General features: G+C 47.3%; 1 protein-coding gene across 3 annotated transcripts in view; it reads left to right on the top strand.

Moving 5' to 3' along the window:
* Positions 1–15,551, top strand: part of KIAA0556 (KIAA0556 ortholog) — a 230,123-nt gene that overhangs the window by 139,280 nt on the left and 75,292 nt on the right. For all 3 annotated transcript variants that reach the window (XM_027526515.1, XM_027526514.1, XM_027526513.1), the window contains 2 exons: positions 1,003–1,105; positions 6,371–6,586. In XM_027526515.1, coding sequence (XP_027382316.1) covers positions 1,003–1,105; positions 6,371–6,586 — 319 coding nt within the window. The remainder of the gene's footprint in view (positions 1–1,002; positions 1,106–6,370; positions 6,587–15,551) is intronic.

Raw genomic sequence — 15,551 nt, 5'->3', positions numbered from 1 at the left:
AGCACAAGTGGGGTGTGTTTGCAGACGACCCTCTTCTGGGTTTGAAATGCTGTGTCCTCAGAAACTAGAGGTGCTGAGCAGGTCAGGAATTGGCAAACTTTTTCAGTAAAGGAGAGGAGGGCAGATTGGGCTAAGGGAACCGAAGTTGCTTAGACAAGAGGTCATGAAAGAGTTGCTCAGTCGTGTCCGACTCTTGGTGACCCCATGGGCTGTAGCCCATCAGGCTCCTCTGTCCATGGAATTCTCCAGACAAGAATACTGCAGTGGGTAGCCATTCCCTTCTCCAGGGGATCTTCCCGACCCAGGAGTTGCACCCAGATCTCCTGCATTGCAGGCAGGTTCTTTACCATCTGAGCTACCAGGGAAGCCCCTTTCAGTAAAGGGCCAGATAACAAATCCTTTAGGCTTTCCACTTCTTGTTTTGTTTTCCGTTTAACACCATAAAACCATTCTTAGCTTTCAGGCCACATAGAAGCGGGCTGTGGGCTGCGTTCGATCCGCAGGCTGTACTGTGTGGACCCTGCTCTAGACTCTTGGGGCCGCACTGCGTCTTCATTGTGGCACACAGTGTTCCTCTAGTTCCGGAACGGGGGCTTCGTTGCCCTGCTAAGGGCATCTTAGTGGGATCTTAGCTTCCTGATCAGGGATCGAACCCGAGTCCCCCGTATTGGAACGTGGATGCTTAACCACTGGATGACCAGGGACATCTCCCCATCTAGACTTGTACAGGTTAAAAGTTTTCTTGAGGAGATCAGCTGGCTCTGGCCCCAGGCAGTTTCTCTTGCTTGGCCCTTCTTTTGGGGCTAATTGTACAGTTATTTATAAAGGGAGAAAAGCAGCCCATGTGTGCCTTTGATCTCTCTGCTGGGTGTGAGTATTTTCTTCTCAAATTGTTACTTCTCTCTGAAATGGAAAAGTAAGCGTGGTACCCTTAATGGGAATGCTGTCTATTGTGTTATCATTTATTACTACTTGTTTGCTAAAACAAAAATCACATTTCAGACAACAGCAGAAGCTTCTGAAAGTCCTCCAGGCCATTGAAAGTGACTCCGCCCGTCTCGGCTGGGTTGTTTCACCCACGGAGGAGCAAGTGCTGGACCCAGAGGTGAGAACCTTGACTTGCGAGGCTTTCCCAGGGCATTCTCATCTTGCCTGCAGGCTGAGGGAAGAAGGGCCCCTCAGGACGGTCGTTTCTATTCTGTGGGAACTGCTCTGACAGCGGTAAACTTGCATCTTTCTGCCCAGGTCTCCATCCCCCCTCCCCAGCACTCAGACATCCATGTAATGAAGCACAGAGTTTCAGTGGACAGAAGTCTGTCCACCCAGGAGGAAATATAAGCAGCCTGTCTAATAGAAAAATATCCAACATCACTGATAATCAAGAAATAAAAATTAGGGCAACCTTAACCTTCCATTGATATCTGAGTTAAATCATTTTTGATGATCACCTCTAGCACTGGCAAGGTTACAGTAAAACTGACCATCTTACTCTGCTGGGAGCAACAGAAATAAGGGTGGAAAGCTTTTGAAAAGCAGAAAGGACAGACTTAGGCAAAGCCCTAGAAATATTTACGTCTTCCAGCCTGACAAGCCTACTTCTTTATCCTAAAGAAACCACTCAATAGAAATTAATAAATATATAGGCACAAAAATGTCTCTTTGAAAAGTATTGAAAGTAGGTGGAAGTGAGAGGGAAAAAAAACACAGAAATAACATATATGTCTCACAATAATACAGTTAATCAGAAAAGTATGATATATGGGCACCATGCAGTTATGTAAAAGGATGGACATTTCATTATGGAGGTTATGCAGATAGAAAATGTTAAGAACATAAAATTAACTGCAAAAGGTAATGTTCATCTTCATGAAGTCCAATATTATTGAGTCACGGAGTCCAATATTATTATAGCAAGTGGGCAAAGATATGGCTGGCCGAGTGGTTCGATGGAGCTGAGACATGAAGAGTGAAAGGGCAAGAGAGCATCAGGATGGAGGAATAACAGGTGATGCTTTTCTCTTTTTTGGTCAAATGGTTTGTGTCCAACACATCCTCTCCCCACTTCCTATACCCAAGCCTTTCTTATAACTGTTTGGTACAGCAGTCACTCACCTTGTGATTGGCCGATGGAGACTTAACAGGAAGTCCTCCCAAAGGCACACGTAAAGCAGACTGGAGTTCTGGCTTGGAGTCTTTACCATCATTTAGAGGTCGTGTGACCCTAGACAAGCCTCTTAAGCTGTCTGGTCCTGGGAGTGGATGGCTGTCCACTTGGGGAAATAATCCACAGCCCGAGGGGCTGCTGTGTGGCTGCAACAGGAAAGGTCTCTGAGGGCAAGTGGCTTGGTGCCTGGCACCAAGGCAAGGGGGAACCAGGAAATATGCCTTATAGAAAAATCTACAGAAAGCAAAGCTAGTGGCAGCCCACTCCCGTACTCTTGCCTGGAAAATCCCACGGACGGAGGAGCCTGGTGGGCTGCAGTCCATGGGGTCACTAGGAGTCAGACACAACTGAGCGACTTCACTTTCACTTTCCACTTTCATGCATTGGAGAAGGAAATGGCAACCCACTCCAGTGTTCTTGCCTGGAGAATCCCAGGGACGGCGGAGCCTGGCTGCCGTCTATGGGGTCGCACAGAGTCGGACACGACTGAAGCGACTTAGCAGCAGCAGCAGCAGCAGCAGCATTCTCCCTGTATGATGTAGTTGCTTTCTTAGCTATAAAGATCCTAAGTGTGGTGAAACCTCAGTCACATTAAAAGAACCTAGATGGGACTTCCCTGGTGATACATTGGATAAGAATCCACCTGCCAAGGCAGGGGACATGGGTTCGATCCCCAGTCAGGGAAGATTCTGCATGCTGAGGAGCAGCAAAGCCCAAGTGCCGAAAATATCAAGCCAGTGGTTTAGAGCCTGAGAGCCACAACTACTGAATCCGAGTGCTGCAACTACTGAAACCCTCGTGCCCAAAGCCTGCACTCCCAAATAAAAGAAGTCACCTCAGTGAGAAGCCTGTGCAATGCAATAAAGAGTAGCTCCTGCTCATTGCAACTAGAGAAAGCCTGCACACAGCATCGAAGACCTAGGACAACCAAAAATTAATTAATTAAAAAAAAAAGAACCTGGGTGGATCAAGTCTCCTTATATTATAGGAGACAAGAAACCCAGGGCAAACTGACTTACACAACAAAGAGAAGAAAAATGAGAGATTTCTTTGTAGTGAATGTCATAGTCGGGCTCAGGAAGGGCTTGATCCAGAAGCTTACACAGTGTCTGCACCATGTCAGCTGAATCTCTGAGCCCCATCCCCACCTCGGTGCCCAGTCCCAGCTCTGCTCCCTCCCTATGATCTCTCAACAGTGATTCCCACTTCTCCCCCTTATACCCTGAGACCCCACAGTCAGGAGAACTGAGCGGTTTCTCCACACACAGATCTGAGACTAGGTCACATGCCCATCACTGACCCCCTCCCTCCAGGTGGCCCAGGCATCAGGACACCCTGATCGACTGGACCAGTTCAGCTCCTCCTCCTCGGGGTAGGAAAGCATCTTTCTCCTTGTTATCTCACGGCTCAGAAAAGAGAAGGGACAACTTTGACAAAAGAAAAGCAGGTGGTCTTGGTGAAAGAGGGGCAGTGATACCAGGGTCCAGAAGCTTCCCAGCCAGTGTTTGCCTCACACCCCTCCCTCCTAAATCGAGCAGGACTCACCATTAGGTTGCAGCACCGACAACTTGGGACACTTCCTTAGTTAACAGACCCTTCAGCTTCTTCATTTAGAAACGCTGCTGAGGGCATTCACACTTTTAGATTGCACGGGGCGTGAGATCCAGCAGCCCCTCCTGGGGGCAGCTCGCCTCCCATCTGGCCTCCCCGTGACGGCCCACAGCCGAGGTGACCAGCGCCACTTCTTCACGCCTCCCACGGGGCTTACCTGGCAGCGGATGCGCCTCCCAAGCATAGTTGATTAACCTCCCGAACCTCACACCTTGAGCCGGGCCAGTGGAATTTTATCACCTTCCTGCCAGCCTGGGACTCAGGCCCAAGGCAACAGAGGGCTTGGCCCTGGCTCCACATGGGCCCGTGGCAGAGAAGGAGGAAGCCGTGGGGTCTGCTAATAAAAACAGGCCCTACATTCCCTCCGGGAGCGGGGAGCTGACCTCCCTCCCTCCGCATCCCCGGCCCATCGCCTGGCAATCAAGGCTCATCCAAACGCACGCTGAGAGCGCTAGCACGTCTTGCTGGCTATTAATTAAAAAAAATAAGTAGGGAACAGTTGCTGTTCATTTGCTCAGCTTCCTGCTCACAGGACCGTCGCAGATTACAGTGCTAATTAAGAGAGGGCATGTGCATGTGGGGAAGGCACCATTTTCTGAGCGGCTGATCCATGGCGACCAGCCCTGCGGTCGGGGCGACAAGGGGCCTCAGGAAGCCGTTCCGCGGCATGGCCATTGATTGATGGTGTTCACGCCCTCCCAGACCAGACAGCCTGCCCGAGAAGGAGGTGGGCATTAAAATCAGTGGAAGAGAGACATGGGCAGAAATGGCCACTTACAGAGGGCACACAGGTCGGGACTGCTGACCCGGCCTTCTCGGGGCATTCACACGTGCTTAGTCACTCAGTCGTGTCCGACTCTTTGCGACTCTTTGGACTGTAGCCTGCCAGGCTCCTCTGTCCTTGGGGTTTTTCAGGCAAGAATACTGGAGTGGGTTGCCATGCCCTCCTCCAGGGGATCTTCCCAACCCAGGGACTGAACCCGAATCTCCTGGGTCTGCTGCGTTGCAGGCTGTTTCTTTACCCACTGAGCCACGCGTGTATCCTGATTAATCTCCAGGATAGGATTGTCAGATTGATGGTGTCATCTCCTGGCCCCCATCCAGGCAGAGGGATGTCAACTGACCTGTCCAGCGTCCTGTGTTATCTACTGCAGTGGTCCCCGGCCCTTTTGGCACCAGGGATCGATTTCGTGAAAGATAGTTTTTCCACGGACCGGGGATGAGGGGATGGTTTCGGGATGATTCAAGCATATTACAGTTATTGTGTGCGTTTTTCCCCCTAATCTATCATGCTGCTGCTGATCTGACAGGTGGCACTGGTCCTCGCCCCGGAAGTCGGGGACCCCTGATCTACTGTATTACATAGGCTGACTGCCAGGCTGCCACAACCACGTGCCATAGTCTGGGGGCTTAAACAACGGAGACTGCTTTTCTCACCAATCCAGGAACAAGGTGTTGGCAGGCAGGCTTTCTTCTGAGGCCCGTCCTTGGCTTGCACATGGCCACCTTCTCATTGTGTCCCCACATGGCCTTTTCTCCGTGCCTGCCCATCCCTGGTGTCTCTCTTGGTGTCCGAATGTCCCCTTCTTGGAAGGACATCAGTCAGAGTGGGTTAGGCCCACCCTAACAGCCTTATTGTGTCTTAATTACCTCTTTCTAGGCCCTATCCCCTTCTGACCAATTAGGGTTTGGGCTTCAGTATCTGAATTCTCAGTGTGGGGGGGCGGGGTGGAGGTGACACAGTTTAGTCCCTACTGAAGTGAAAGTCGCTCAGTGGTGTCCAACTCTTTTCAACCCCATGGACTATACAGTCCATGAAATTCTCCAGGCCAGGTATCTGCCCAATTCAGCAGAAGTTGTGATGTGCCTACAGGACCTGAACCCTTGGTCATGGGTGAGAAAAGTGCATATTCAGGAAGAATCTGATGCCTTTAAACATTTTAAAATTTTATTTTATTATTGCTTATTTATTTTTGGCTGCGCTGAGTCTTCCTCGCTGCTCCCGGGCTTTCTCTAATTGCGGTGAGTGGGGGCTACCCTCCAGTTGCTGTGTGTGGTGATTTCTCTCGTTGCAGAGCACTGGCTCAGTAGTTGGGGCTCACAGGTTTAGTTGCTCTGAATGTGGGATCCTCCTAGACCAGTGATCAAACCCGTGTGCCCTTCACTGGCAGGTGGATTCTTAACTGCTGGACCATGAGAGACATCCCTTTAAACATTTTTTGTTATTTGTGGACTCTTACAGAAAATACTAAGTGCCAGGGTTCACTGATAACTTTTTTTTTTGGCCTCACTGAGTGGCTTGCGGAATCTTAGTTCCTTGACCAGGGATGGAACCTGCGCCCCAGCAGGGAAAGAAGAGAGTCCTAACCACCGGACCGCCAGGGAATCCCCACAGTAACTATGTTTTAAATGCCTTACAAATATGAACTCATTAAATCTCCATGGTAACCATCTGTAATGGGTGCTGCTCTTATCCTCGTGGTACAGATGGGGAAACCAAGGCACCGAGAGCCTAAATACCTTGTCACTTCACGGTCGAGCTGGATTCCTCCTGTCCTGTTTTCATCCACTGGCATTACGTTTCTTCTTGTTAAGGACAAATCGGGACCGAAAGCGGAAGAGATCAAAGATGCCATCTACGTGACCATGGAAATCCTGTCCAACTGGGGCAACACGTCGTGGGTGGGCCTCACGGAAGTTGAGTTCTTCGACCTGAACAACACAAAGCTCTACGTGTCGCCCCATGACGTGGATATCCGGAACACAGACATGCCGGGGGACCTGGGCCACTTGGTCAGCAGGAACTTAGCTGTAAGTGGAGGCGGTCCTGAGTGAGCCTTGGCCTCGTGCTTTAATGCATTTTTTTCTGTCCAGGATAAGTCCACGGTGAGGGTGTGGGTGTGGGGAGGGGAAGGATGTTGTGATTGTCTCAGCCATTCATTTGGGCAGAGTGGGGAGGAGCCTGGGAACAAGGTACAGGCAGAGCCTCCAAATGGTACCCCCCACTCCCTGAGCGCTTTTCCAGATCCCCGCTCAATGGGGGTTTCTTTGGGGGTTTGGGGGACAAAGAGGAGCCAATTCACCCCGTTTTATCTACCTTTGCGGTTTACCACAGTCATCACCACCAAACACGGGACCTGGGGAAGGGGAGTGTCATTGAGGTCCTAGTTTTGTAGACGAAAAAACTAAGACTTGGACAAGGGCATTGACTTGGTCAAGGTCACAGAGCTGGAAGGTGCGGGAGGGGCAAACCCTGCAGCCTGGCCCAGGGTCCATGTTCCCCCTCCGGGCCCTGCTTCCCTGGGACACAGAACACACCTAGAAAACACGGAACATTGCTTCCTTTCAAATATCTAAAAGTTAAAGAAAAGCTCTGGCACTTTCTCTTCCTGCCACTTGTAAGCTGGACACAGGAGACTGAGCTAAGCTGAGACAGACTGCCCAGCACCGACGTCTGTACTGTGCTGTGGGCTTCAGCGTCCATCACCTTGACCTCTGGGAGGGGCCTGGGACACAGGACCAGAGGTTGCCTGTGGGTCATGGAATGGGCCGAACAAGGGACGGGGCGATAGGAAGGCTTTCTCTGGGATGCTTTTTTGTACCTTTTTAATTTCCTGCCCTGTACATATATTTTCTATTCCAAAGAACAAATTATTAGTTTTTTTCAAACATTTTATGTATTTATTTATTTTTGGCTGTGCCAAGTCTTCATTGCCGTGCTCAGGCTTTCTCTAGTTGTGGCCAGTGAGGCTACATTTCTTTGCGGGGCACGGACTTCTCACTGCGGTGGCTTCCCTTGTTGCAGAGTGCAGGCTCTAGGCACTTGGGCTTCAGCAGTTGCGGCGCCCGGGCTCCAGAGCACGGGCTCAGTAGTTGTGGTGCGTGGGGTTACTTAGCCCTGTGGGATGTGGGATCTTCCCAGACTGGGAATCAAACCCCTGTCCACTGCATCAGCAGGCAAATTCTTATCCACTGCACCACCAGGGAAGTCGAAATTATTAATTTTTTAAAAAGAATTGAAAATGAAAACGGTTGTCACAGTTGTAGTTCTTGCCTTATGCCAGGCACAGTGCTAAGTATGTCGTATGTATAATCTTATTTAAACATAACAGTGCACAGACCCGAGAAGCAGAAAGGCCTGGCTCCAAGCTTAATCACGTACCGCTTCATGACCACCAGTAACTTACCTAACATCTACTTGGTTTTCTCATCTGTGAAACGGGGATCATAGTGGCACTTACCTTGACACAATTGTAAGGATCAATGTAAATATAAAGAACTTGGCACCATGCCTCCGAAAGAGCTCTGAAACACCAGCTGTTGCTGTTTTCATTGTTACCAGTCGTAGTAGTAGTAATACAGTGAGTGCTAAGTCGCTTCACTTGTGTCTGACTCTTTGCAATGCCATGGACTGTAACCTGCCAGGCTCCTCTGTCCATGGGGTTCTCCAGGCAAGAATACTGGAGTGGGTTGCCATGCCTTCCTCCAGGGGATCTTCCCAACCCAGGGATCAAACCCATGTCTCTTTTGTCTCCTGCATTGGCAGGCGAGTTCTTTACCACTAATGCCACCTCTGTGAAGCAAATATTATTCCCATTTAAAGAAAAAGAAGCCAGAAAGGAGGGCTTTGAAATCCCCAGTTCTAGATATCCAGGTTCTGGTCTTGACTCTGTGGCCTTGGGCATCTTATCTTCCTTCTCTGAGAGTCAGCTTTTTCCCTCCTCCTGTAGAATGGGAGTAGGAGACCTGGATAATCTATGTGATTCTTATTTTGCCAGCAAAAGACCCTGAGTCTGGCTCACTTTAGCAAATTTTTGGAAAGAAAATGTGTTGCAAGCCTTTTGCATAGCTGGCATATTCACTGAGACTCAGGCCAGAATCGGACAGGCCCCGTGGGAAACTTGGGGATTCTGGGTAACATCCAGGGATACCTAAACACCGGAAGTTTGGTCATTTTTTTGGTGGGAGGCTTCCCTGTTTGTTGGTTGATTGGTTGCTTAAATGGTTTGTTATTTTGTCTTTCTGCTGGGGTTATCCAGTCCCAGGAGAGGAAGGCTGATGGACCAACCTGACTAGGAGGCCCAGGCACCTTGGTGCCAGTTCCACTAAGATGCCCCAGTGGGGCAGGGAGGGAATCCTCCCTGAAGAAATTCATGGCTGTTACTGAAAGAAAGGCAGTGTAGATGTGAGATAGCCAAGAAACACCGCCTGTCCACAGGGCTGGACAGAGCGGTCTGGCCCTCTTAAAGATCAGCTATGTGACCTTGAAGGAAACAGGCCCCCCGTGGGCCACGACCACTTGGATGCTCTGGCCTTGCATTCCCTGCTCTTCCCACTTCAAGTCTGTGGACTCCCGCATGTGCCGCTGGGGCTTGGACTGGCCCTCGCCAAACCTCTCCGGTCCCCCTCATGCACAAGGCAGTGAGTGGCGTTTTGGAAGTCTGCTGTACAGAGCAGAGCACACCAGGGGCGATAAAAAGCATCATTGGATTTGATGGGGACCAATTCTGATGATTACTCTCCCCTTTCCTCTGCTTAGCAGAGGCTGACGAGCTTTGCCTTGTCATAGCAGTGAGGACTTTAGCCCAGGTTTTGGTGGGTTTTTTTGTTTTCTGTTTAGTTTTGGGCCTTGAGGCTGGGACATGAGACAGTTGTCTCACCTTAAGCTGCTGAATCTCCAGGCCCAGCTGTGGGTGGGCTACATTCCTCCTGCCATTCTGGTCTGGGGTCTCTCTGACAGTCATCCTGTGTGTCAGGCCCAGGGCCACCAGAGCACACCGCCTCTCAGAACCATCACGTTCACTGGGCCTCGGACATCCCTTGCTGAATTTCACTCTGGGATGGCTCTCCCCATTTGGTAAATGGGAAAACCAAGTCTCCGGGAAGACTAGTGACTCCCCCAGGCCACACTGCTGTGGAGTGGCTGGGCTCAGCTGGAAGCTGAACAGATGGTACAGCAGAGTCTGGGTTTGAAAGAGAAGTTACTTCAGTGGATGTGATTGGGGGACACGTCGGGGGTGTGAGTGCCCCATGTTTGGTGCAAACCCTCCTCCCTGCCCTGCCTGCCCCGTCTCTCTCATCGGCCTCCCCCTAGGCTCACGGCTTCAAGATGACTCCAAATTTATACACCCAGCCCTGTCTGCTTCTCTGAGTTCCTGACTCGAATGTCAGTTTCCACTCCATGTCTCGGACCTCAGAGATCTAAAACCTAAGTTTCAATTCCCCTGCCCAAGGCCACATCTCTTCCTTCTCCAGCAGTCTTTTGCTTAGAAAATGGCATTCTCTTCTGCTCAGCTGCCAAGCTCACCACTTCTTTGATTGCCCCACGCCCCCCTCCCCTTCAAGCACATCAACCTGTCCTATTGATTCCTCCTCCAACTCGGAGCCTGGATTTGGCCCCTTCTCTCCATTTCCATTGGTTCCTCCCAAGTCCCTCTCACAGGAACATTAAACGGCCGCCTCTCTCATCCCTTTCTTCCATTCTTGCTCCATCCACTCCATTTTCCACCCTGTACCCAAAGGGAGCTTTTACAAATGTCACCTCCCCTGATTAAACCTCTGCCGTGACTTTCTGGGAGAAATGGGATGCCTCCCTGGGATCTGGGAGGCTGTCTGTAAACACGCCTCCAGCTCCTCTCTGCCTGCTGCACCCACCAGGCTCCAGAAGCCACAGGGTTCCCTTCTGCTCCTCTGATCTGCCAAGCTCGTTCTCACCTCTGTGTTTGGCCCTTGCTGCCTCCTCTGCCGAGAGCATGCCTCCTTCAGATGTTCACATGGCTCCTTCCTTTCTCCTCACTCAGATATCAGCCCAGCTATCACTTTCTCAGTAAGACCTTCCCTGACCCTACAAACTGGAGGAGTTCTGTTCCCTCTCCACCGCAGTCTCGATCACATCAGCCTTTCTCATTTTCTTCAGAGCAGTTCTAGCTCTAAAAAATGATCCTGTTTGCTTGTTTCTGATCTGACTCCTCTCATCAACCTGTAAGTTCTTGTCTGTCCTATTCACACTATATTTCCAGCACATAAAGCAATACATTTTTGAAGTTTTTTGTAAAAAAATAATTATAGTCTCACAGAAAATCATAAAAAAAAAAAGGTGCAGAAAAGAGAATGACAAAGCCAAAAGATGTTTTATTTCAAAGAATCAATAAAATGAGTAAACCTCGATTGAGTGAAGAAAGGGGGAAAATATTCAAACTACTAAAATCAGAAATGAAAAGGGGGCCGTTACTACCAAACTTACAGAAATAGAAGGGAATTTTTTATTCCCTTTTATTACGGGAGTATTATGAACAATTTTATGCCAACAAGTTAGATATCCCAGATGAAATGGACAGATTCCTAGAAAGACATGAATTACCAAAACTGACTCAAGAAGGAAGAAAAAATCTGATTAGACCTATAGTAAGAAAAGAGACTGAATTAGTAATCAATAAAAAAAGAAAGAAGAAAAGCCCAGGACCAGATGGCTTCACGGGTGAATCTTACCAAATATTTAAAGAATTAACACCAGTCCTTCACACACTGTCCTAAAAGAGGAAAAACTCATTTTCCAAGGCCACGATTACCCTGAAGCCAGAACCAGACAAAGCCATCAGAAGAAAACTACAGACCTATCTTGGCCCTTATGAATATAGATGTAAAAATCCTTAATAAAACATTAGCAAATCAAATCTAGTAGTGTATAAAAAGATTTATGTATCAAGACCTAGTGGAATTCATTCCAAGAATGCAAAGCTTTCAACAAACGAAAATCAGCCGGTTGAATATGACATGTTAACACAATAAAGGGGGAAATAATCACATGGCGTCTTAATAGACACAGAAGAGGCATTTGATAAAATTCAACATTCTTTAATGATAAAAAACATCAACAAACCAAGAACAGAAGGAAAGATCCTCAATCTGATAAAGGGTATCTGTGAAAATCCATGGCTAACATCATACTGAGTGGTGAAAGACTAAAAGTTTACCCCTAAGGTCAGAAATGGGTCAAGGATGCCTACTTTCACTCCTCCTATTCAACACTGTTCTGGAGATTCTACTCAAGAAAGTTAAGCTAGAAAAGGCTGGAAACAAAGAAATAAACCATATTTGCAGGTGATATGATCTTATTAAAAATCGTGAAGGATCAAGAAAATCTGAGAGTCTGCAGAAATTACTGATAAAGCTAAAAGCAAGTTCAGCAAGTTTAAAGGATAAAAGGTCAATATACAAAAATCAATTGTATTTCTCTACACTAGCAATGAGCTATCCAAAAAGGGAATTAAGAAAATTCTTAAAATTCTTATTATGTAAAATAGCATCAAAAAGAATAAAATACTTAAGGATAAACTTCATCTAAGAAATGAAAGACTTGTACATTGAAAAGTATCAAATATTGTTGACAGAATTTAAAGACGACCCAAATAATGAAAGATGGGAATATATCTGTGTTCACGGATTGGAAGACTTAATACTATTGATATGGCAATGCTCCCAAATAATCTATAGATTCAATGTAATCCTATCAAAATTCCAACTGCTTTTTTTTTTTTGGTGGAAATTGACAAGCTCGTAAAGTGTTTATGGAAGTTCAAAGAATACAGAATAGCCCTCAAGAGTGTTGGGAAAAAACAAAGTTGGAAGACTCACACTTCCCAATTTCAAAATTTACTGCCAAGTCACAGTAATTAAGACTTTGTGGTCTGGCTTAAGTATAGACATATAGATCAATGGAATACAACTGAGACTGCAGAAATAGATGCATACATCTATCGTCAATTGTTCTTTAACAAGGATGCCAATCCCATTCGATGAGGAAAGAATAGTTTTGTCTCAACAAATGGCATCAGGACAACTGGGTTTCCACATGCAAAAGAATTAAGTTGGACTCTTCCCTCACACCATCTACAAAAGCTAACTCAATGGATCAAAGACCTTGAAACTTTTATAGTTTTAAGGCCATAAAACTCTCTGATGAAAACATAGGTACAAATCTTCGTAGCTTAGAATTTTTCAATGGAGTTTTAGGTATGACACCCAAAGCATAAACAACAAAAGAAAAAAATAGATAAGACCTCATCAAAATTTTAAAACATTTTTGCTTTGAGGAACATTATCAAGAAAGTGAAAGAACCTACAGAAAAGGGAGAAACTGTTTGCAGATCATATATCTGAGAAGAGCCTTCTATCCAGAATATATAAAGAACTCAGACTCAACAGCAAAAAGACAAGCAGCCCAATGAAAAAAGGCCAAAGTACTTTGAATAGATATTTCTCAAAAGATTTACAAATGGCCAACAAACACATGAAAAGATGCTCAACATCATTAGTCATTCAGTTCAGTTCAGTTCAGTCACTCAGTCATGTCCGACTCTTTGCAACCCCATGGACTGCTGCATGCCAGGCTTTCCTGTCCATCACCAACTCCCAGAGCTTGTTCAAACTCATGTCCATCGAGTCGGTGATGCCATCCAACCATTTCATCCTCTGCCGTCCCCTTCTCCTCCTGCCTTCAATCTTTCCCTCATTCGTTATTAGGGAAATGCAAAGCAAAACTACAAAGACATACTTCATACCCATTAGGATGCTATACTTAAAAAAAAGAAAAAACAGAAATAACAAGTATTGTAAACATATGGAAAAATTGGAATCATCATACCTTGCTGTTGGGAATGTAAAAGGAAAATGGCACACCCATTGTGCAAAACAGTTTGGCAGTTCCTCAAAACATTAAATGTAGGGACTTCCCTGGTGGTCCAGTGGCTGAGACTCTGCACTCCCAGTGCAGGGGCTAGGGTTCCATCCCTGGTCAGGAGAACTCGACCCCACATGCTGTAACTAAGATCCAACATAGCCAAATAAATAAATAAATATATATATTTTTAAGTTAAATGAACAGTTACCATGTGACCAAGCATTTCCACTTCTAGGTATATATCGAAGAAAATTAAAAACATATATTCACACAAAAACTTGTAGACAAATGTTCATAGCAGTGTTATTCGTAATGACCAAAAGGTGGAAACAACCCTGATGGCCATCAAATGATGCACGGATTAACGTCTGTGGTCTGTCCATACAATGGGATATTATTCGGTCGTAAACAGGAGCGAAGTCCTGAATAAACTTGGATAAACTAGAAAGCATCATGCTGAATCACCAGGCAGCGTCATGCGGAAAGACGCAAGTCGGACATAAAAGACCATGTATATTGTATGACAGCATTTATATGAGATGTCCAGAATAGGCAGATCTGGAGAGACAACAGGTAGTCTCGTGGGTACCAGGGACAGGGGAAATGTAGGAATGGGGAGCGACTGCTAAAGGGCACGGGGTTTCTCGGAGGGGCAATAAAAGTATGCTGGAAAAAGATAGTGGTGATGGTTGGACAACCTCATGAATACACTAGAAAACCACTGACTCGTTCACTTTAAAGTGGTGGTTTTTTATATGTGAATTTTATCCCCCTTTCTTTTGACCACACTCTGTGGCATGTGCCCCCTGCAGTGGAAGCGTGGAGTCTTAGCCACTGGGCTGCCAGAGCAATCCCTGAATTTTTAATAAAGTATAGAGAGGTTCCATGTGCCTTTGTCTTGCTTCCCCAGTGGTCACATCCCCACAGTACATCATCAAAACTAGGACACTGACATTAGTATAACAAGCAGACCTTCGTACACCTGTTTGTGCAAGTGTGTGCGTACACGTTCTTTTCAGTTTTGTCACATGTACATTTGTGTAACCACCACCACACAGCAAGATACAGAAGAGTTCCATCAACTCAAAGGAATTCCCTCATGGGACCCTTTCTAACCATCCCACCTGCTCCCTGTCCCTAACATGCTGCTACTGCTGCTAAGTCACTTCAGTCGTGTCCGACTCTGTGTGACCCCAGAGACAGCAGCCCATCAGGCTCCCCCGTCCCTGGGATTCTCCAGGCAAGAACATTGGAGTGGGTTGCCATTTCCTTCTCCAATGCATGAAAGTGAAAAGTGAAAGTGAAGTCACTCAGTCATGTCTGACTCTTAGTGACCCCATGGACTGCAGCCTACCAGGCTTCTCCGTCCATGGGATTTTCCAGGCAAGAATACTGGAGTGGGGTGCCATTGGGCAGCCATCAATCTGTTCTCTATAATTTTTGTCATCTCAAGAATGTCATAGGGACCTCCCTGGCAGTCCCATGGTTAAGATTCCATGCTTCCAGTGCAGGGAATGTGGGTTCAATCCCTGGTTGGGGAACTAAGATCCCTCATGCCACACTGCACAGCAACCACCCCCGCCAAATGCCATATGCATGGGATCATACTGTATGTAACCTTTCTGAGACTGACTTTTTCCCACTCAGGATAATGCCCTTAGGGCTCCCCTGGTGGCTCAGACGGTAAAGAATCTGCCTGCGATTCAGAAGACACGGGTTTGATCCCTGGGTGGGACAGATCCCTTGGAGAAGGGAATGGCTGCCCACTCCAGTATTCTTGCCTGGAGAATCCCATGGACAGAAGAGCCTGGCGGGCTGCAGTCCATGGGGTCTCAAAGAGTCAGATATGACTGAGCAACTAACAACATAATGCCATTGACACCCATCCAAATTGTTGCATCAGTAGTCCATTCCCTTCTTTAAAAAATGTATTTTTTTTTTGGCTGTGCTGGGTCTTTGCTGCTGCACAGGCTTGCTCTAGTTGTGGCAGGCGGGGGTTACTCTCTAATTGTGGCGCTCAGGCTCCTCACTATGGTGGCGTCTCTTGGGGCAGACCCTGGGCTCTCGGACACGTGGCCTTAGTTGACCCGCACATGA

This window comes from Bos indicus x Bos taurus, chromosome 25, assembly GCF_003369695.1.
Source record: "Bos indicus x Bos taurus breed Angus x Brahman F1 hybrid chromosome 25, Bos_hybrid_MaternalHap_v2.0, whole genome shotgun sequence".
Classification (NCBI taxonomy): domain Eukaryota; kingdom Metazoa; phylum Chordata; class Mammalia; order Artiodactyla; family Bovidae; genus Bos; species Bos indicus x Bos taurus.
The sequence above is the reverse complement of the archived record's forward strand: the minus strand, read 5'-3'. Positions and strand labels throughout refer to the sequence as shown.